The 21,137-nt window shown below is 28.7% G+C and overlaps 2 protein-coding genes and 1 long non-coding RNA gene across 3 annotated transcripts; 2 read left to right on the forward strand and 1 right to left on the reverse strand.

The window, feature by feature from the left end:
* Window positions 1–457: 457 nt before the first annotated feature.
* Window positions 458–11,369, reverse strand: LOC130677033 (proton channel OtopLc-like). The gene is made up of 9 exons (XM_057483561.1): window positions 10,391–11,369; window positions 5,871–6,102; window positions 5,681–5,795; window positions 3,419–3,635; window positions 3,198–3,355; window positions 2,907–3,120; window positions 2,685–2,841; window positions 671–1,534; window positions 458–594 (listed from the first exon to the last, which is right to left on the reverse strand). Exons 1-8 carry the CDS (start codon window positions 11,253–11,255, stop codon window positions 697–699), a joined length of 2,796 nt encoding a protein of 931 aa, XP_057339544.1. The 5' UTR covers window positions 11,256–11,369; the 3' UTR covers window positions 458–594; window positions 671–696.
* LOC130677036 (uncharacterized) lies at window positions 11,217–13,400 on the forward strand. The gene is made up of 6 exons (XR_008991515.1): window positions 11,217–11,343; window positions 11,472–11,592; window positions 11,681–12,099; window positions 12,173–12,277; window positions 12,351–12,683; window positions 12,899–13,400. It is a non-coding gene; the product is annotated as an uncharacterized LOC130677036 (long non-coding RNA).
* Window positions 13,401–16,273: 2,873 nt separating this feature from the next.
* LOC130677511 (uncharacterized) lies at window positions 16,274–21,107 on the forward strand. Its single transcript, XM_057484284.1, has 2 exons — window positions 16,274–16,707; window positions 18,956–21,107. The coding sequence occupies exons 1-2, from the start codon at window positions 16,367–16,369 to the stop codon at window positions 20,880–20,882; spliced, it is 2,268 nt and encodes a 755-aa protein (XP_057340267.1). The 5' UTR covers window positions 16,274–16,366; the 3' UTR covers window positions 20,883–21,107.
* Window positions 21,108–21,137: the final 30 nt, after the last annotated feature.

Below are 21,137 nucleotides of genomic sequence, written 5' to 3' on the forward strand. Positions count from 1 at the left end.
AGGACATATTTTAATTTATTAATTAATTAATTACTGTGCCATTGATTTTTATAAAATATAAATAAATGTATTATAAAAAACTAGGTCTGTCTAGTTTTGAGCATGTGCAAATTGTGATGCCATGGCACTTTTCTGAAAGTCGGTATTTTCTGTCCAGCTTCATCTTGACAATAATTATCTTCATTTGCTTCTTCGCTAATTATTTCATCTAGACAGGAAGTAATTACGCCATTACCACTGAGACTTAATCCACGTCGATGATGTAAATTGCAGTGATTACGATAGCTGGTGTCTTGAAGATATATCAGTCCACCTGGATCACTAGCAATCCGCCGATGACGTGGGTTATGATGATGATGATGTCGGCAATGACGATGGTACTGATTGTCTCTTGAACTGGACGGATAAATTGTTGGTTCAGTTTCTAGATACAGCCAACTTGCGCTGTCTATGTACGGATGGATGTAATGAATCGAGTCGTCAATGAAAAGAGGATTTGGATCGCAAGTAAGACCACTGGGCATTCGGTGGGTGGGACAATCCAGTGTTACTTGTTTTATTTTTTTGTGAGCGCGATGTTTGTTTGATTGAGGTCTAAAATGGTGAGGAAAAAAAAAGTCATGATAAGTTAATTGATAAACAGGTAGAATTATTAATTTTAGTTTCGCACCTTGAACGTTGTGACGAGACGTGCCGTCAGTTAAGTGGTAATTCGCCTCTTGGAGTTCTGTAGCATTTATTCCAAATTTCTAACAATAGAACACAGCTATGGAATCTATAGAATACTAACAATGGTACGCAAATTCGTGAAATAATTCCCCAAGCCAGTACACCAAAGAACCTGAGTTGGATTTCTTGGGATATCCAATTTTGAGTGACGACTGTATCAAAAGCCCAGAGAACGGCGTTGCTAAATAACAAAAATGTAACGACTTGACGTGCTGGTTTGGTCATCATTTGAAAACGAGTGATGCACGACCTCTTGGAAGCCTCGGCTATCAATGTACTCTGAGCAAAACACTGAGCAAGCTGTAGTACTGATGCTGTCAGAAGCATAATATGCCGACCGCGACTGTCTGTCTCGTGTTCGCTGTCAACAGTTGCCAAGAAACAAGCGCACACAACTGCAGTAAATATCGAGTACAGTTGAACACCAAAGATAGCTACATTAGATAAAATATTGTCCAGTGAGGCAGGTGCTCGCGATACTATTGACATTTGTCGCACTTGAACTAGACCACTGGCTGTCATTACTCCACTCAAACTTAAAATTCCTATGAGTGTTCCGCTGGTAAGCCAGGACAGTGTTGCAGGTGGAAAATTTTCGTCTTCACGTACGACAAGGAAAATAAGAATAACCACGATGCCGGCTGTCATACTGAGGATACCAAGAAAAAGACCTTTACTTGCTCCATCGCAGCCCACTCGCGTGTTTCCTGTCAAGTCTTTTACGCTGTGAAATTTTTGTTTATGAGAAAAACGATTTTTACCGACATTTTGACCCATCACAAATGTCACCGCTGCTGCAATTAAACTAAAAAAAAAATTATAATTAATATCAGTGATGGGCATACTTAAGTAAATTTGTATTTTAAGTACTAATTGAGTAATAAATACTCTGATATACAATAATTTTTTTTTTGTAGAGTAAAAATATGTAAGTAATTAGTATTTCGAACAAGTACTAAATACGACATACCGAAGTACTTAGTATTTTATTTATTATCTAATTACAAATACTTTTATACTTGATACTTTTAATTTTTCCTAGTACTAAATACAATAGTATTTAGTATTTGATTATTCAACTAAATAAGAATACTTTAGTACTCATAGAACGGTTCAAGTACTAAGTACATTTGTACTGAGATTATAAGTTGCATTTAGGTACTAGATCATTGGTATTTCTAACAAAAATAATTAAAAACTCCGAGAGTATTTTTTAGATTGACTATAGAAGTTAAGCCAATAATAAATCGAAACGATTCAACTTTTTAACTCTAAAAGAACTTTTTATTTAAAATTTTATCTCAATAGAAAAAAGTTTTTTTTTTTTTTTAAGAACCCGTAAAGAAATGATGTTATAAAATTTCATATAATCATTTTTGCACGGGTATATAAAAACGATTGATTAGATTACTGCTTGAAGCTGAAACATAAACTGTACGCGTGCACTTATTTGAACCAAACAGTATAAATTTGACAATAATATATTTATATCATCTAATGAATAAATTTGACTATTAAAATCTTAGGAGTGCAATAGTATATTTAAAAATTATAATTTTAAGTCTCAATCGTCGTATATAAAGTTTTGGTAGTGATAGAATAAGTAAAAATTTTTTTTTTAATAAATACTGTGGCAATTATAAATTATAATTACAATTATGCTTAGTACTTATATCAAATTTAAGTAAAAAGTACAATAGTCTTTAGTACTTACTACAACTTTTAAGTACCAAGTACAATGTATTTAGTATAGATAAATCATAAAAAATACTAAGTTACAAACTATTTAGTACTTTTTCTGTTTCTGAGGATAAGTATTTTTTAGACACGTACCAATAATTAATTTGGGTTTCAAGTCTAATTTTACTTAAATACTCAGTATTTATTAAATCCTATTTTGCCCATCCCTGAATTAATATTTAGTACAAGTGATCTACTTTATTCAATTTACTCACCTAAATTGAACAATAAATGGGTAAAGAAATGACATACTGGACGTCCATAATTGACCTAGTGTATTTGTATTTAAACATTCTTGAAGAGTCACTACCTGGGCTATTTTTTCATCTGAAATTGGCTGGTATTTACCTATGATATATTCTGAAGAATGTCCTATAGATAAATACAATATTTTTAAATTAATTAACAAGATAAATAAATTATTAAAATATAAATACCTAAAATGTCGCGAGTGTGTCTTGTAAGGGATCCAGAAAGCCCTCGTAGACTCAAAGAAGATGATTTATCTTGACCTCTCTGAGCTAAATGTACAAAGTACGTCCATTCTAAAGCCGAGTCCCAAATAACGAGACGCGCCCAGACAGCAACATTCGTCGCTGCTAAATGAATGAAACCGAATCTCGCTGCTAATCCAAAACGTTCTACCAACACCTAATTACACAGAGCAAATAACGTGTATTTATACGCAACAGTGTCTTAATGACTATGATTCATTATTTTAATTATACCTGTGAGTTAACGAAAAGAAAATGCATTTGTAAAAATGTAAACATTCCGTGAAGAGCCGGATGAACAAAAACTATATCATTAAGACACTCAGCTCCTTGCATCAATGAGTGCATTGCCATTTCTAACCCATTGAAGACTAAAGTTGCGAGACCAAACACTAAATAAAATAAAATTAAATTAAATTGAATCAATAAATGATATTTTTAGTTGATTGTCTTACGTAAGGCTCCAACGCGTATATAAAAACTAGTTGGTGCAGTTCTTGCTCGTGAAATGTGAGCTTTTTTAAGCGAACCAAATCTAGTGAGCGACGTGCCACCAAGTTCGATATCATCTCTGCTACCTGATAAATTTCCGCAACTGTCGATTAGTACCCACAGGTAAATACTTATTATTACGATAATACTTCCAACGTAGAGGTACATTAAGAAAATACTCTGTAATAAATAAAAAAAATTTATGAAATTCAATTTTAACTTCCCGCCATAAAAATTGAAAATTTTCATAGCAAGGGAAGTTATGGGTTTCGGTCCGATTTTCGAAAATCGATTTTTCATCAGATCTCCAGGTTTTTAAGCCCTAGGAAACTATTCTGACTATTTTTCAGACGCGCGCGCACGTGTGTAAACTTTTTTTGTCTGATCGGTCGAGTAGTTTCTAAATAACTCGAAAAGTAAAAATGAAAAAAAATTTTTATCTTCCCGCTAAGAAAATTGTAAATTTTCAAAAATTCGGGAAGTTATTGGTTTCGGTCCGATTTGCGAAAATCGAATTTTCATCAGATGTCGACGTTTTGAGGTCTTAGGAAGCTATTCTGACTAATTTCAAGATGATGTCCGAGTGTATGTATGTATGTGTGTATGTACGTACCGATTTTCAACTTTGAGGTGTCATTCGAAGCGGCTTGTCAATATCTTGAAGCCGTGAGAAAATTGAGCTTGATCGGTAGGGCTCGTTCAGAGATATTCCAAAAATAAAATTTTTTCAAAAATGTTTTTTTTGGATAACTTTTAATGTGCTCGATGGATTGATCCCAAAATCGACTGGGCTCTAGAGCTTTATAAGCCGCGTCGAATGCCACCTCAACCATCGAAATCGGTTCATTCGTTCAAGAAAAACCGTTGTCGAAAGAATTAAAAAAAATTTTTTTTTTTTAGTTTTTTTGAAATATCTCAAAATCGACTCGATAAATTGAATTCAAAATTTGATCAACCGGTTTATTCGTTTGAGAGATATCGTTGGAGAAAAAATGGTAAAAAACTGTTTTTTTCGAAAAGAACGGAGAACAAAAGTATTTTCGAGCTCGAAGAGCTCGAAAATGTATTCACGACGAAGTTTTCGAGCTCAAAGAGCTCGAAAACAGCGGGAAGTTTTGGGGATGGCCCGCAGGGTCATCTGACAGACCGATTTTTTTTGTGGTTTTTGTTGTATAACTCGAAATTTTCGAGACCGATTTATTACAAATTTAATCAGATCTGTCTCAAGAAGCTCGAAGAGCTCAAAATTAACAAATAATGTTTTCGAGCTCAGAAAGCTTTTTTTTATGTATGATAATTTTGAAAAAAACAAACAATCTTTCTTGGTAACGATTTAAAATAAGTAACATAACTCGGTTTACCATCAAGGTCTCGGTTAAGGTCTAGTGCAGGTAATAAGTATAATGGGTCACGACATTCTCTTATGAAGTATACGTTATTCGTTGATTAAATTTTTTATCAATAATTTTGAAGTTAAATGTTACAACATTCGCCAATTTAAATTCTTATTTTGTTTCTACTCTTGCAAAATAAATCTCACTAATTATTTAACGAGCGCTGGATCACATTAGATGATAATCTTGTTATTTTGATATATTATTAGATTATAAGTTAATATACTTGTTGACCACAGAGGCCATTTTACGAATTCCAAGCATGTAAATAGCCATGACAAATTATTATCATGAAATTAACCAAGCGCTAGACTACTTTACATATTATACGGACATTAAACCGCAGAATTATTTTGATATCTAAGGATATTAGTACAGAAATAAATTTTTTAAATTTTAATTAATCAATTATTGATAATTTTTATGTATAAAAAAATTCTCATACTTTCTCTATTATTTAAAAAAATGTTAATATAATTTTGTTGACCGGAAGACGATAGTGATAATCTAGAGACTAAAGCTTTTAAAGATAATCAAGAAGCAAACTTCCGGTTTAACAATAATATATGTACTATCCAGTACACAATAGCTAAAAAACAATAGTACTTTGTAATATATAAGTATATATTTAAAGACCAACGCCTTTACCTCACCGCGATTTCACTTCTTCTCAAGTACAAGCGAATTAGAAATCTCGCGTTGCGATCGAGTGATTAGATACCAAGCACGAGTCTCTTTCAGGACACGTGTCTAGATACGCGGTTCAAAAATTTATTTACGCTACATTTATATTATTTCTCCATACCAAAGCATAAATTATCATTTATTTACCTGAAGACTTAATAATTGCACTGGTGTGTCCATAACTTCGGCTAGACAAAGTGCCATCATAAGGACTATCAGCAGTTCTCCATAGACGTTTGATAAGACGATCCATAGTTGCGAACTATAAGTAAACAATTTTCATATTTTAAAGTCTTTATAAAAGTATTATATGAATTATTTAATAAAAAAAAATTACTAAGGCTCTGGTTGATCTAGAAGATCATCAGGAGATCTCGCGCGCGCGAGAATCCTAGAAACTAGTGATCTAGATGGTGCCGTTGTGGAAGTAGGCTTAGCACTTTGATTGGTATCTGCTGGTTCACTAGGTCCAGCTTTATCTCTGCTATTCCCTGGATTCCCTTCTGTTGTACCACCTGTCGTACTTCCTGTTTCATTCAAGCTGTCGCGATCGTGGGGTTCATTATTTGCTGAAAAATGGATATATAATTTAAAATAATACACTAGATAAATGAAAGGAAAAGCCCGAAGGCGTAAATTTATAATAAAAAGGAACAAGATACGATCCATGAAATAAAATCAACGTTCCTATTATTATTTACGACTTAACAACTATCAAGTCAAATAATTGTATCGTTAAACAACAACTTTCTTCAATCTCAATTCACACATCCATGAACAATTCGTCTCGATAATAATTATACTTTTTTTTTTATCAATATTACAGAGCCGATCAATCGATATAATCTTAAATTACAGTAATTATTACATTATTTTATTTAAATTATATAAATTTGAATATTTTTTTTTTTTTAATAAAATATTAAATCTCATAAATTCATTACTGATGCTCGTAAATTTATTTAATAAAATATATCCATAGATTAAATATAATATACATGCTCGTGAATCCGTTAAATTGATGCAGTGAATAAGTATATATATATATGAGTGTACATTACATGCATGCTGTCATGCGGTAGCTATTTTTCTTTTTGAAAAATTTTTACAATACCAAGTAAATTTAAAATGTAAGTGCGTATGGAGAGTAATAGAAATTATTTTTTATATATTTTTATATATTTACATGGCATACAAATTTTTATCAATTTGAAATTTTTATAAGTAAGTATTTTTACAGCCCAAAATTTTATTTTTATAATTTAAATATTCTGTTAAAAATAATTTTATGTCAAAAATTTCTCATTATTTTGTCAGAATTTTGGTCAAAATCTATTGATAGGTCAAAAAAGAGCTCAAAAACTGATATCTTATAGATATCGCAGAGCCAAGTTTACTACACTAAAAAATCGGGAGTGATTTCAGATTTTGAGTTGGATTTGAATTTAAATAATTTTTTAAATACAGTACTAACTCTTTTTTTTTGAAAAACTTAATTAGTATTTGATAATTTTGATCTTTTCAAAGTCTTGCTATGAAATTTCACGTATTTGAAAAATAATTATACATAAAAAAAAGAAATTGGAATTAAAATTCAGATTTTTAAAATAACTGTTAGCTAATAATGAATACTATTTAATATAAAATAAAATCCACAGTGATTCCAATTTGTATGACAGTTATGACTTTAAAATGAAAAATTATGTGGAAATAAAGTTTATAAATAAGTTAATTTACAATCATATTTATATTTTATATTTTTGGCTGATTCAAACTCGCTAATAAAATCCAGTAATTTGTTTAAAGGGGGATAGCCACTGTGAAATTTCAAAAAACAAATTTTTTTTTTTTAAATCAAAGTGTATATGTTCAAAAAAATGTATCTAAAGTTTAATATGAAAATTCCGAATATTTTTCAAGTTATAGTCATTTTTGTGACAGCACGTCAACTGACCGTTGCATCGACTAAAAACTTTAAACGCATTTTTCTGGAAACTACTTTTTTTGAACTGGTGGCATCTGTAATTTTCATAAATATGAACCGATTCGCAACTTTTTTTTTTTCGTATTCGTCTATTCAGTAGCTAAAGTTGCACGTAGGGGATTTTGAAAATTTTGATTTTTAAGATTTTTTAGGGCTGTTTGAATCCAAAAAAATGAGAAAATTTTTAATATGTCGCCATTATTTTTCAAATCCAAATTTTCAAAACCTCCTATGTGCAACGATAACCACATGCATACAGATTACAACGCCGTTTGGTTTTTTTGTTTCTGATAATCCGTTTTTGAGTTAGAGATGACACCGTGGTGGGGGAAATTTTTTTGTTGCTCCACAAAAATGCTTATAACTTTGTAACAACATGATATTTTTTAATGAAAAATTAGGGGAATTATCTTCAATGTATACTTTATAAAACAAAAAAAAACCCGATCCCCAAATTCCTTTATTATTCCAGTCAAAAAAATTCTCGAAAATCACTTATTTTTTCGATCCCCACAGTGGCTATCCCCCTCAAATTTAAACGAAAATTTTTATAAGTACTAATTATTGAGAATTAAAAATTATTATTTACAATTATAATTCTTACAAATTAAACTTCATTTTTCTGATTAAGTAATTACTTATAAAATATTAATTAAAAAAGTCTTAATAAATAAAATTAACATAAAAATTCCAGTAGTCGTCCCCCGTTGACTTGCCATTAAATTAATAATTAATTAATTAAACATAGTTTAAATAACTGGTATGACAATAAATCATGAGGAATAAGATATTAAAATAAAAATAATTTATTTAAATATCACGCGACTTAATCAATCAAATAAAATGTACTGCTGTTGTACGCGCGAAATTTAACGCACCGTCACAGAATAATTAATTATGTTAATAAAATTATAATAATTAACATGCAATCCTGCATATTAAATTGCTCAAGGAAAGAAAGCATGTTAAACTCAACATATCCGTTCAATGTAATGCATTACATGGCTCGATATTTAAACTGATTAATGGTAATATATATTAAGATAAGGAATTTTGATTTATTTCCTAGTCTTTTTATATATAATAATAATTTTTAATGAAAGTAAAATCATTTACCGAAAACAATGAACATTTTTTAAATCTGTGCGCCATAAATTTCAAATTTTAACCAAACAATTCTGTCAATTAGTAAATGATAAAAGTAATTAAATATTTAAAATTCTTAAAGATTTATGGCTTTTAAATATTTTATTGTAAATATAAATGTTAATTAGTTAAATATGTAGTTCTGTAGCTTTACTTATGATTGGCCATAAAAAAATTCGAGTTTTTAAAACGTCTAGTTAGCTGTAGATTAATGACAAAAATTTATTATTTCTTCAAATTTAATTATTTATGACATAATTTTTTAACTGTCAAAAATTATTTATTTATTTGCCCGGCAGATTTGATTTATTTATTTTTATTAATATGACAATTTAATAGTATAATTTATTAATGTTAATTATTCAAAAATTTTACTTAAAATAAACCACATAATTAAAAAAAATATAACAATTATAAAATAAAACACTCACTTTTCATGTAAACAAAAAAAAATTTTTAGCTGTATTAAGTAATTAAAACTACACAAAAAATTTTTTATAAGACTCCGACGTTCCTATTCCAGTGTCATAAAACTCACTGAGAAGCATTAAAGTCACCAGGTTTTCTACTAAAAATATAAAATAATTTTTTCTCCCATAAAGTCGTTTTTTTTACTGGTCCATCAATTTAACTGGCTGATCAAGAATTAATGACTCCATTACTAAACGGGTATCAATTTAAAGTAAAATATAAAATTATCATATATATATCTTGATTAAATTTCAAATATATACATATAGAGTTTCAGTAGATACATAAAACAAAATTAAAAGAAACACGTGCCAATGGAGAAGCAGATTGTATTCTAACTGTAACTTCAAAAGTAAGGAAGATGCTGTTAGATAGCATTTCAAATGCACGTACGTCATGATTGGACCATTATCATCATCTTGGCTACTGTCTAACGACACTAAATCGCTTAATACGTAACGGCAGATGTCGTAACGGAATAAAATTTGCTTTAAAATCTCTACTGCAACAATCCAACTCAATCATCCACGTCATCTTTCGATTGCTCGATCCAAATATCAACAAATCTAATCAATTTATTCGCTAATAGTCTCCATTAATCGACAATCTATTGATTCATTCATAAATTTATTACCCAACAACTCGATTATTCAGATCTAAATTCAAATATTTAAAGAAAGTGCTTGAGTTTTTACGGCAAATACCCGAGATTTTAAATGATTTAGGTCAAGCGGTATCTCTCTTTTTATTATACCTTAAGATAAAAATATATTTATTTATAGAATGTAACTTTCCCTAATTTTAAATAAACCCAAAAAAATCGGTGTTGTAAATTATCCCTTTTAAGGAGAAAGTACAATTCATAATTAATTAAAAAAGGGCCTAAATGTATTCGAAAGTGCTGATATAAATAAGAAACTGAGCTACAAACTTTAATTTAAAATAATTCACCTACATCTTGATGGACATATTTTTAAAATTACATGTAATGAGTATTCATAACATTTAATCTCTCACCTGAAATACCTTCAGAATATTAACATACACAAACAATGTATGTAAGTATTAAATGATTGAGTGCACGTCAGTGTTTTGTATATGCGTAGCGCGAATTATTCTACCGGTACTTACATATTTTTAAGGAATACAGCTCACTGTGTCTAGTACCGTAATACGACTTGCATATTGAGTTAAAAAGTACTAACACTTTATATTAACATAAATAATTTTCTTATTTATTCCAATATAATTCTTACCGTTATCATAATTGTCTTTTGAAAAATATTTAGGCAGCTTGTCACCATAAATGTCATCAATGTCATCGCTATCCCGATTATCCAGACTAGTTTCTTTATCCATCGTTATCTCTTTTATTATTTCTTGTTCGTCAACTTCACTTATAACTCTCCATTTAGGCCTGCGATTTATTTCCTTCTTAACAATATGACTGTCTTTGTCATCATCATATGCAGATTTATCATTTTTATCTCTATATCTCCCATCAATTGAATCAACAGCAGTTGAAATATCTTCTGGACATTCCTCTATTTCTTCTAGCTCTTCTTCAAGCATGTACTCACGTTTTTCATTTGGATTCGTGTAAGCGCGACCGTAAGGCCCGACAATTCCAATTACACCGCGAGGAACAGAAATACCTGGAGCGGCCCAAGGATCATCTGGCTTTTCATTCATTTCGAGCTGTTCTTTAGCTGCTGAAGATGAAGACTCGAGCCACTTGTGAAGCTCTCGCTGCTTAGATAATATTTCTTGTCTTGATTTTTCTTCAGGACTGACTTCCGCGTCGGTAAATTTTCGCGGTTTGTTCACGACACTGTACAAAGGCTCTTCAGGTTCTTTGATTGCTTGACTTTTCACGGCACTTATTGCTATTTCTAAACACTTATTAGATTTATTTATGTACGAACAATCTCGGTCATCTAGAACAGTGTAAATGGGATCACGTGTTGCTGTTCTAATCCATCGCGGTCTTTTTTTTTTATCTTTATTATGTGATTCTGAATCGACCTCTGTATCAGAAGACAATGACACTACTGACAACTTTGATGATGACTTGTCTTTAGCACTGACAACAATCGGAATGCCTGCTAACTCAGCAACCATTGTCACAGAAGTTAAGTCCCCTTTAAAATTGAATTATGCCGCAGGAAGTCACGTACGAGTCAACCTTTGTATCGGAATTTTTAGTTACGTGAGTTCTAAATTATTTTATTATACTTTTTTGTCACTTCTTTATAATTTAACAGATGCCTTTTAAGGATTGAAAATAAATCCAGAAGCTTTAATATTTTTGACAAAGACTCAGTTTACTTTTCTTAGCGACCAGAAGTCTTGCCTTGTTGGGCAATGACTAGAGAAATTGGTCTCAATATTCCGGAAAACAATACAAGGAACCAGTAGTGGTGGCCGATCAAATGGATCTAGCTCGATCGTGACCCGTGTGCGTAAACTAAACTTTCAAAATAATTAACATTCAAGTCTGTTTTTAGTACTTCAAATATATGTTTTTTATTATTTTCTTACAATAGATAATAATGCTGCCGCTGGAGTTATAAAAAAAAAAAATAAAATAAATAATATACACATTTAATTTGAAAGCAGAAGAAGAGATCATGCGTAATGATCTAGGATGACGAATGAATTATTGTTGAGAAAAGAGTAATGATTAATCATGTCAGGATCTTATTGTCCTTGTTCAATCCATGTAAGATTAGACTGGGCACAGATGACGTTTAGCATCTGGGATCTTGGATCTAGGGTCTGGTACAAAGCAAATCTCACGTTTCTTTATAAACGATTCAAATGCCGCATTAGTGTCAGGAGAAGTGAAAAATTTAATACTTCTTACAAGCTAATTTATGATATAAATGTTCAAAGCTAAAAAAATATATTCGCAACAGCTGGACTGCGAGAGGACCTGAAAGTTCTCATGATCATTCAAGCTGGGGTATAATTTACCTTTACATGTTTATCTTTACAAGTAATAATCACAAATAATGATATTTATATTATGCTATTAGTGATGATGAGTTGATGACTGCGATGAGCTCTCAGTAATAATTATCTGATATCGATGGACACCATATATATGTACATATTTATCTATCATGATATGCACTTTATACGTAATTATTATTTTATTGTTTTTATAAAAATTTCAAGTGTAATTAATAATTAAAAATTTTTTAAATTCAACAGCCGGCAGAAAGTAATGAAAATAATTTTTACAAATAATTGCAGAAGAATCAGGGTCTGCCAGAGTGCAAGATGCGACTTGATTAATTTACAAGAAAGTCGATTGGAAATCAAATATAACCGGTCGTTATATTAATTTATTCTGTAGATATATATATACAAGTAGTGTGAAATATATAATTAATAGAAAAAAAAAGAAGATTGTTAAGATTTCCGCTGGAAGATTCATTTTTAACTTCGCGATGCGATGAAAAGTTATATATTGCAACAAAAAAAATGTTGATAGAGATTTCCTGCGATAAATAAATTTTTTCTATAATAAATTAGAGTTTGATGGTAAGATATGAGGATTCATTAACATAAATTCTAATTGAAAGTAAAAAAAGTAAATTATTGATTTATAATAAATAAGTTTTGCAAAGTAGGCTGGTAAATTATATATATTACAATGAATTAATATTCTGAAATAGAAACACAGCATTAAAATTATTATAGACACGCCTCGAAAGATTTTCTGATGAAAAATAACTAATGTGAATTAATTTTTTCAGCGAACTAGAAATTACAAGTTAATTATATATTGTAATTATAAATTATTCAGATGTCATCAAGTTACGGGGAATTGATGGATTAAAAAAGTAATTATAGATCGAGATCGCACAATTATAGTCGAGTGCGATTCACACGTGTTTAAATAAACGTTATAGCTGAAATATTCTCGTGCCTATGAAGATGATCTTTAGTAACAGCCTTAGACTATTGAGAAAGTCTTGTGTATTAACGGAACATGGCATCGTTTTCACTGGCTAGTTGGACCAATCATTACGTCCATTATTTTATTTATTCAGACTTTGATACGCGTATGTGCGTATGACAAAGAATCAGCAACCGATCGGTGGTGAAATTTCTAATTTAATTTACATAGTAAATAAGTATGAATAAAAATATAAAAGATGGTAATATTTTTCTTATCTTTATGTAAGTTTTGATGTCAACTTTGATGGATTAACGGTAAAATAAACTCTTAGATTTTAATACGGAAGAAATTGTTGGCCCTGCTCGGTTTCTATTAATTACTTAAGATTTATTATTTATATTAATATTTAAATTTTAATAACTTTCTTCAATAGTTTCCATTATTGTAAATAAATGAAATAAATTTCATATTTTACTTTCAAACGAATTATATTTATTATTATTTTTATTTTTTTTTTGTTGATAATAAAAATCAAAGACGTTGAAAGTACCAAGAAAAATTGTTTAGTTTATAGAGCAATTTTTTATATTGTCTTTTATTTAAAATAATTGAGGAATCGATAAGATTCGCACGAGTTCACATGATAGAAGAGAGTTTAAGTATTAATAAAAATAAGTAATAATAATATATTAATATAAGATTGTGATAAATAAAAACAATCAACTTCCGTGAAAACAAAAAGAGAAAGTAAACAGTAAATAATATGTATGCTAAGATAATAATTAGCGCAAGATATCAAAACCCGGAGGTAATTAGTATTTACTTTTGTAATGAGATAATAGATTGCATATATAAAAAAAAAGTAAAATTATAAATTAAACGTCAAAATTTATAATTTTTATTATTAATTGTTTTAAATATTTTTTTAAGGAAATGAAAGAATGTGAAGAAATGATTAAATGGGTAAGAATTAATGTTAATTAACAGAAAATAAAAATAATTTAAACTCACTGGACTTTGCCGAGTTGGACTCCTCGATTGGCTGGAGAGATCTTGAAGTCCGCGGCATTCTTAAGTTTTTTTTAAAAAAACTTATTCACTGAAGTATGTTTAAAGGGTGTAATAAAAAATGGAAACTGGTATGTCAACCTGCTTCCCGTTCACTGGCTCTTAATACTTCGCACGTGTCTCATCTCTCGTGTTCTTTTTATTTTGTTTATTTTAATAATATTTTTTATCCTTATTATTTTAATAACAACTTTAACTATACAAAAATATACAAAGCTACAGATTAATTTTTTACTCAAGTCTCTTTCTATCAAAATCCAAGTCATGATTTTCAATAGCTTTATTTTTTAACACTCGACACTCTTTTTAAATCACCGACACACTAATTGAGATATGACACTCACATTATAATTTAATTTAAATTCAAAAATTTATTTTAATTTATGATAATTATTAAATTTATAAACTTTATTGATAACTAATCATTTTTACTGAAATTATCATTTTTTGAAATTCAAAACGTTTATTAATTTACTTTCTTACAATCACTTTCACTTTGTTCATATTTTGGTACCAAATCAATTAAAATTTATAATAAAAAAACAAATAAATATCTGTGATAAAATAATTTTAGTCGGCTTTGATTTAAATAATTTAAGAAACCCATAGATAATTTAAATAAATAATAAACTTGTTTTTTAAAATTTAGGATTTAGAACTAACGCGTCGACGCGCAGATCTGGGAGTAATGAAATAACTCGAGGATCTCCAACTACCAGCTTCTTTTCTCAAACTTAGACGGGAAAAAGTATGAAAGGTGGGGATCTATATTATGATCTTGACTGGGGGTTCTATATCCTCTTTAAAATTTTTACCTCTACGTAAAATACCGCAGGGTAGATAAATTAACAATCTTTAAGAATCATCTTTAAATTTATTTACCCTTTTGTTCGCAGAAAGCAGATGGAGGATAAATAGAATGAAGAAATAAATAAAATAAAATTTCACGGATTTATAATCATTTAATATCTTCTTCAGAACTCTTGATTCCTATAACTTTACACTCATTACATGATCTTTGTGTAAGATAGTCATGCTAACTGGCTTAGATTTATCTAACGATCTTTTATTACAAATGCAAACGTAAATAAGTTTTTAGAATTTAAAATTTATTTGCGTTCTAGTTTTTATTATAAATTTATTTATTTGAAAGTTTAAATATTTTATTTCAAAAATGACAATTAAAAATCTTTATGTTTTACTTCTGTCTCAATAATTTACTTGTACTTTTTTTTAAATTAATTGCATTTTTTTATTTTAGTTTATTGCAGTTTAGTTTTATTTTATATGATACTGAAGTTAGCCGACAGATTACAATTTTTTAATTTTTTTAAACAATTCAATTTAAAAACGACAGAACTAAAAATATGCACATTTTGAGAATTTAAAAATCTATAGGTGCAATTTTTTTAAATATTTTTTTTGAATAATTCATCGTTTTTCAAAAATTCAAAAATTATTAAACTCGCGCTAATTTATGAGTGTGAATGTAGCTGAGGATTTAAAATTTAAAATATTTTGAAATAATTGAATTAAATGTAGATCGAATAAAATTTTAAAAATGCGCCTTTATGAAATTTGAAAATCAGTAATTGCATTTTTTTATTTTAGTTTAGTTTTATTTTATATGATCCTGAAGTTAGCCGACAGTTTACAATTTTTTGATTTTTATCAACAATTCAATTCAAAAATGAAAAAACTAAAAATATGCACATGTTGAAAATTTAAAAATCTACAGGTGCAATTTTTTAAAATATTTTTTTTGAATAATTCATCGTTTTTTAAAAATTCAAAAATTATTAAACGTTCGCTAATTTATGAGTGTGAATGTAGCCGACGATTTAAAATTTTGAAATGAGCGAATTAAATGTAAATCGAACGAAACTAAAAAAATGCGCATTTATGAAATTTGAAAATCAGTATGTGTATTTTTTTTATTTTTAAATTTTTTATTTTTTTCATTTAATTGTAATTTAAAAATTGTCTCATATCTGCTACATTCACCCTCATGTTTTTTTTTATTGGAATATTTAAAAATATTTTTCCCGCTAACCGTAAGATGGCTACGAGAATTCAAAACATTCAACTGTTTTTTTGTCAACGCGTATTTTGTTACAAGACAAAGGACTAGTGAAGTATAAAATTAATCTACGACGTAAGTAAAAGATTTTTAAAGACAATCGTTGGATTATTTGTAACAATATTAATTTGCACGACGTATGATTAATTAATAAACTAATAATATTAATAAATAATGAATGGTGATTATTTAAATTGTAATAACAAAATGATGGCTGTTAAAGTTGAGCCCGGTGCATGCTGTTCTAATGATAATAATAATAATGAAGTTGATGAGATAAAATCAAAATTTAAATTTAAAAATAATGTTAAGTGTAACAATAAGTGTTTCAATCTTGTTGACAAGTGGATTAATAAAGCTATTGTTCGAGTTCCAACTGGTGATAACTGGCACAATATCATACAAAGGGAAATTGCGTTGCTGAAAGTGAGGTACCCATTTTTGACAGAAAAACAGCTCAAAGGAAAAGCTCTTGTTAAATTTGGGATTCCATGTTTTATGGGAAATATTGTTAGGTATTTAAAGATATTATATTTTAATATGACTAAATATTTTCATACGGAAAGTAACAGAGATCCAAAAAATTTATTTCTATCAATTCAGGGATGGGCAAAATAGGATTTAATAAATACTGAGTATTTAAGTAAAATTTGACTTGAAATCCAAATTAATTATTGGTACGTGTCTAAAAAATACTTATCCTCAGAAACATAAAAAGTACTAAATAGTTTGTAACTTAGTATTTTTTATGATTTATCTATACTAAATACATTGTACTTGGTACTTGAAAGTTGTAGTAAGTACTAAAGACTATTGTACTTTTTACTTAAATTTTATATAAGTACTAAGCATAATTGTAATTATAACTTATAATTGCCACAGTATTTATTAAAAAAAAAATTTTTACTTATTCTATCACTACCAGAACTTTACATACGACGATTGAGACTTAAAATTATAATTTTTAAATATACTATTGCACTCCTAAGATTTTAATAGTCAAATTTATTCATTAGATGATGTAAATATATTATTGTCAAATTTATACTGTTTAGTTCAAATAAGTGCACGCGTACGGTTTATGTTTCAGCTTCAAGCAGTAATCTAATCAATCGTTTTTATATACTTGTGCAAAAATGATTATATGAAATTTTATAACATCATTTCTTTACGAGTTCTTAAAAAAAAAAAAAAAACTTTTTTCTATTGAGATAAAATTTTAAATAAAAAGTTTTATTAGAGTTAATAAGTTGAATCGTTTCCATTTATTATTGGCTTAACTTCTATAGTCAATCTAAAAAATACTCTCGGAGTTTTTAATTATTTTTTGTTAGAAATACCAATGATCTAATACTTAAATGCAACTTATAATCTCAGTACAAATGTACTTAGTATTTGAACCGTTCTATGAGTACAAAAGTATTCTTATTTAATTGAATAATCAAATACTAAATACTATTGTATTTAGTACTAGGAAAAATTAAAAGTATCAAGTATAAAAGTATTTGTAATTAGATAATAAATAAAATACTAAGTACTTCGGTATGTCGTATTTAGTACTTGTTCGAAATACTAATTACTTACATATTTTTACTCTACAAAAAAAAAATTATTATCTATCAAAGTATTTATTACTTAATTAGTACGTAAGATACAAATGTACTTAAGTATGCCCATCACTACTATCAATGATATGAATGTGAAAGAAGTTGACAATTTATGATACTGAAGTTAGCTGACGACCAATAATTTTTGGATTTGTTTTTAAACCAGAAATTATTTTTAAAAAAATATTTGAAAAAATTGCACCTATAGTTTATTAAATTTTCTACATGTGCATATTTTTATATTTATTTTTTTTTTTTTATTAAGTCGTTAAAATAAAGATTCGAAAATTTTTAACTGTCTGCTAACTTCAGGATCATGACAATTTACAATTTAAAAAAATTTGAAATCAGTGAATTAAATGTAAATCGAATAAATTAAAAAAATGCGCATTTATAAAATTTTAAAATCAGTGTGCTTTTTTTTCATTTTTACATTTTTTATTGCTTTATTCGTTTAATTATAATGAAAAATTTGTCTCATACCTGCTATGATCACACTCATTTTAATGATCCTTAAGTCAACTGGCAATTAACAATTTTCTGTTAGTAAATCATTTGCAAAAAAAAAAAAACTAAAAATATGCACGTGTAGAAAATTAACAAAACTATAAGTGCAATTTTTTTTGATAATTTATCGTTTTAAAAAGAAACAGTAAAATTATTAGACATTAAATAACTTCAGTATCATAAAAAATTGCAAATGAAAAATTGCAAATATTCTTTTTACTTTTAAATATTTGTCTGATGTCAGTATTATTTAATTACACATTTATTATACTTGTCAATCATATATTTTCTATATCAATGAGGATAAATTATCGTGTCCAACCTCCGTAAAATTTAGCTTTCATAAAAGTTATTTTTTAAACATTTATGAATCAAAAACTATTAAAAAATTCTCTCTCGTCTTCTCATTTTATTTTTTTAGCTGTACAGTAAAATTAAAAAAATATTTTTACGCAAAATATATAAGGGAGCTACAAGTAAGTAAAGGGCGGGAACTCTGGTATTTTATTCTTTGTCACTAATTTCCTGTCTTGTTATTTAGAAGAATAGAAAGTTGTCAGTAGGGACAGTAGATTGATATACTGAGAGTATATTGAGAGTAATTAAATTTATTTTTCTAAAACTTATTATTTTTATTTTTATGTAATAGGACAGGCGACAAGAAAGTCACAGGTGCACTCGCCAAGGAATTATTAAGAACTCGAGTAAAAAATTCAAGAGTTCCAGCAGCATTTAAAGCTTCTAATAAAGTTTTATCTTGTGTTAAAAAACTTGATGTCCCTCACAGTCAAGTATCAACCATAGAAAATTATCTCGAGTCAAATTCTCATGATATAAAAGATTTAAAGACTGAAAACAAAATGTTTCAACAACTGAAGAGTGTTGATGATAATTCAAAATTACGAAATCCATATCATTCAAATGATAAAGAAAATGATTGTCCAGATACACCAAGGAAGAAAAGAATTCACGGTTCTATTCACGTTCCATTGAGGACTTGTTATGATAACGATGACCCGCAAACACCGACTAAAAAATTTAAATTAGAACCGACAAAACCAGAAGACAGAAGATTATTAAAATTTGTTACTCAAGCTGCAAATGAAGTAATGGTCGATTCAGACACTGAGCCTGCCAAAAGTTTAATGAAACCGGATTGCTCACCCTCGCCATTGACAAAAGATTTGATGGAAAGAATTAAAAAAAATCCTATGGTTTATATACGGGACAGAGATGCAAATAAAAGTGATTTGGATGGCGCTCCCTTGACGCAAGCAGATGAAAATGATGTCGAGTCAAATTTTTACAGTACAAACAACTTAAAAACTGACAACAAAATGTTGCAACCACTGAAGAGTGTTGATGATAATTTAAAATTACGAAATCCATATCATCCAGATGATAAAGAAAATGATTGTCCAGATACACCGAGAAAAAAAAGAATTCACGGTTCTACCCACGTTCTATTGAATACTTGTTATGATAACGATGACCCGCAAACACCGACTAAAAAATTTAAATTAGAACCGACAAAACGAGATGACAGAAGATTATTAAAATTTGTTACTCAAGCTGCAAATGAAGTAATGGTCGATTCAGACACTGAGCCTGCCAAAAGTTTAATGAAACCAGATTGCTCACCCTCGCCATTGACAAAAGATTTGATGGAAAGAATTAAAAACAATCCTATGGTTTATATATGGGACAGAGATGCAGATAAAAGTGATTTGGATGGCGCTCCCTTGACACAAGCAGATGAAAATTTGAACGCTGAGAAGAATGATGGGAATGAAGAAATATTGACAGTTGATTTAGAGTCGGCTTCATTAACGGAATCACTTGATTCGTCAGAATATCCTTGGCCAGCTGGTCAACGTTTGCGCGAGTCTATGTCTCTTGAAAAATTAGATTCAACTCATAAGTCATTTGAAAAACTCAGTCTAGAAGATGATTCTGATTTAATAACAATCTCACCCATTCGTAAAAACACTCAAGATTTTTTGAGAATGAATTTAAATAATAATGTTGTAAGTCCCCTTACTCAAGATACTTTGTCAATAAAATTGTCTTCAAGTCTTGATCACGATTACGCTAAAGATGATGCCACTCAACTTGAGTCTTCTAGTTCATTAAATTCATTATTTCCTTATGATTCACGAATTTTTTCTATGAAATCTAACGACATCAACAGCGACAATGGAGGACAATCACCGTTGGACTTGAGTGGAAAATTAAAAGATATGGACAATATTTTCACACCACCTTCGCTTCCGAGCCAAGATATTAATTCAATACCGTCACAACTATTCCAAGATTCATTTTTAAAAAACAGTTTCAATGAGACTGAGTTTAGTGAAGATGAATTCAGTGAATATCCAGCTGATTCATCAAAGCAGTTTATGTTATCTGATTTATGCGATGAATTTAGCGAAGGCTGGAGAAAAGTTCCCTGCAATCGATCAGTTCTTCCGAGTACTGACATTCGTGAAGAAATGAATAGGATATCGATGGAAGAGATCAAACAGAACGTAACCCAAATTATTGATTATCTTTATGCTGATAGTGATACTGATTAAAATTATTTATTTATTTTTTTATTATTTATTTTATCAAAGTTTTTTTATTTTTTGAGTTTAAAATTTCTATATTATTTTTTTAATTTATAAACATGCCTATGCGTATAAATAATACGCAGTCAGTATTTATTTTAATTTTAACTTTTGGAAAGCAAGACAAAATTGCTTTGATTTACGATTAAAAAATATTAATTAGATATTTTTTATGCATTTAAAATGGTCTTTATTCATTTACTTTAAAATATTTTAAAAATA

The sequence above is a fragment of the Microplitis mediator genome, chromosome 11 (genome assembly GCF_029852145.1).
Source record: "Microplitis mediator isolate UGA2020A chromosome 11, iyMicMedi2.1, whole genome shotgun sequence".
Classification (NCBI taxonomy): Eukaryota; Metazoa; Arthropoda; class Insecta; order Hymenoptera; family Braconidae; genus Microplitis; species Microplitis mediator.

Excerpts from the sequence above, each read along its gene's own strand:
- LOC130677033 (XM_057483561.1), bottom strand. The coding sequence starts at position 11,255 with ATGGTTGCTGAGTTAGCAGGCATTCCGATTGTTGTCAGTGCTAAAGAC. Across the intron at positions 5,796-5,870 it reads CTAGATCAACCAGAGCCTTA|TTCGCAACTATGGATCGTCT; the intron begins GTAATTTTTTTT and ends GTTTACTTATAG. Across the intron at positions 2,842-2,906 it reads ACACACTCGCGACATTTTAG|GACATTCTTCAGAATATATC; the intron begins GTATTTATATTT and ends ATTTATCTATAG.
- LOC130677511 (XM_057484284.1), top strand. The coding sequence starts at position 16,367 with ATGAATGGTGATTATTTAAATTGTAATAACAAAATGATGGCTGTTAAA. Across the intron at positions 16,708-18,955 it reads TTTATGGGAAATATTGTTAG|GACAGGCGACAAGAAAGTCA; the intron begins GTATTTAAAGAT and ends TTTATGTAATAG.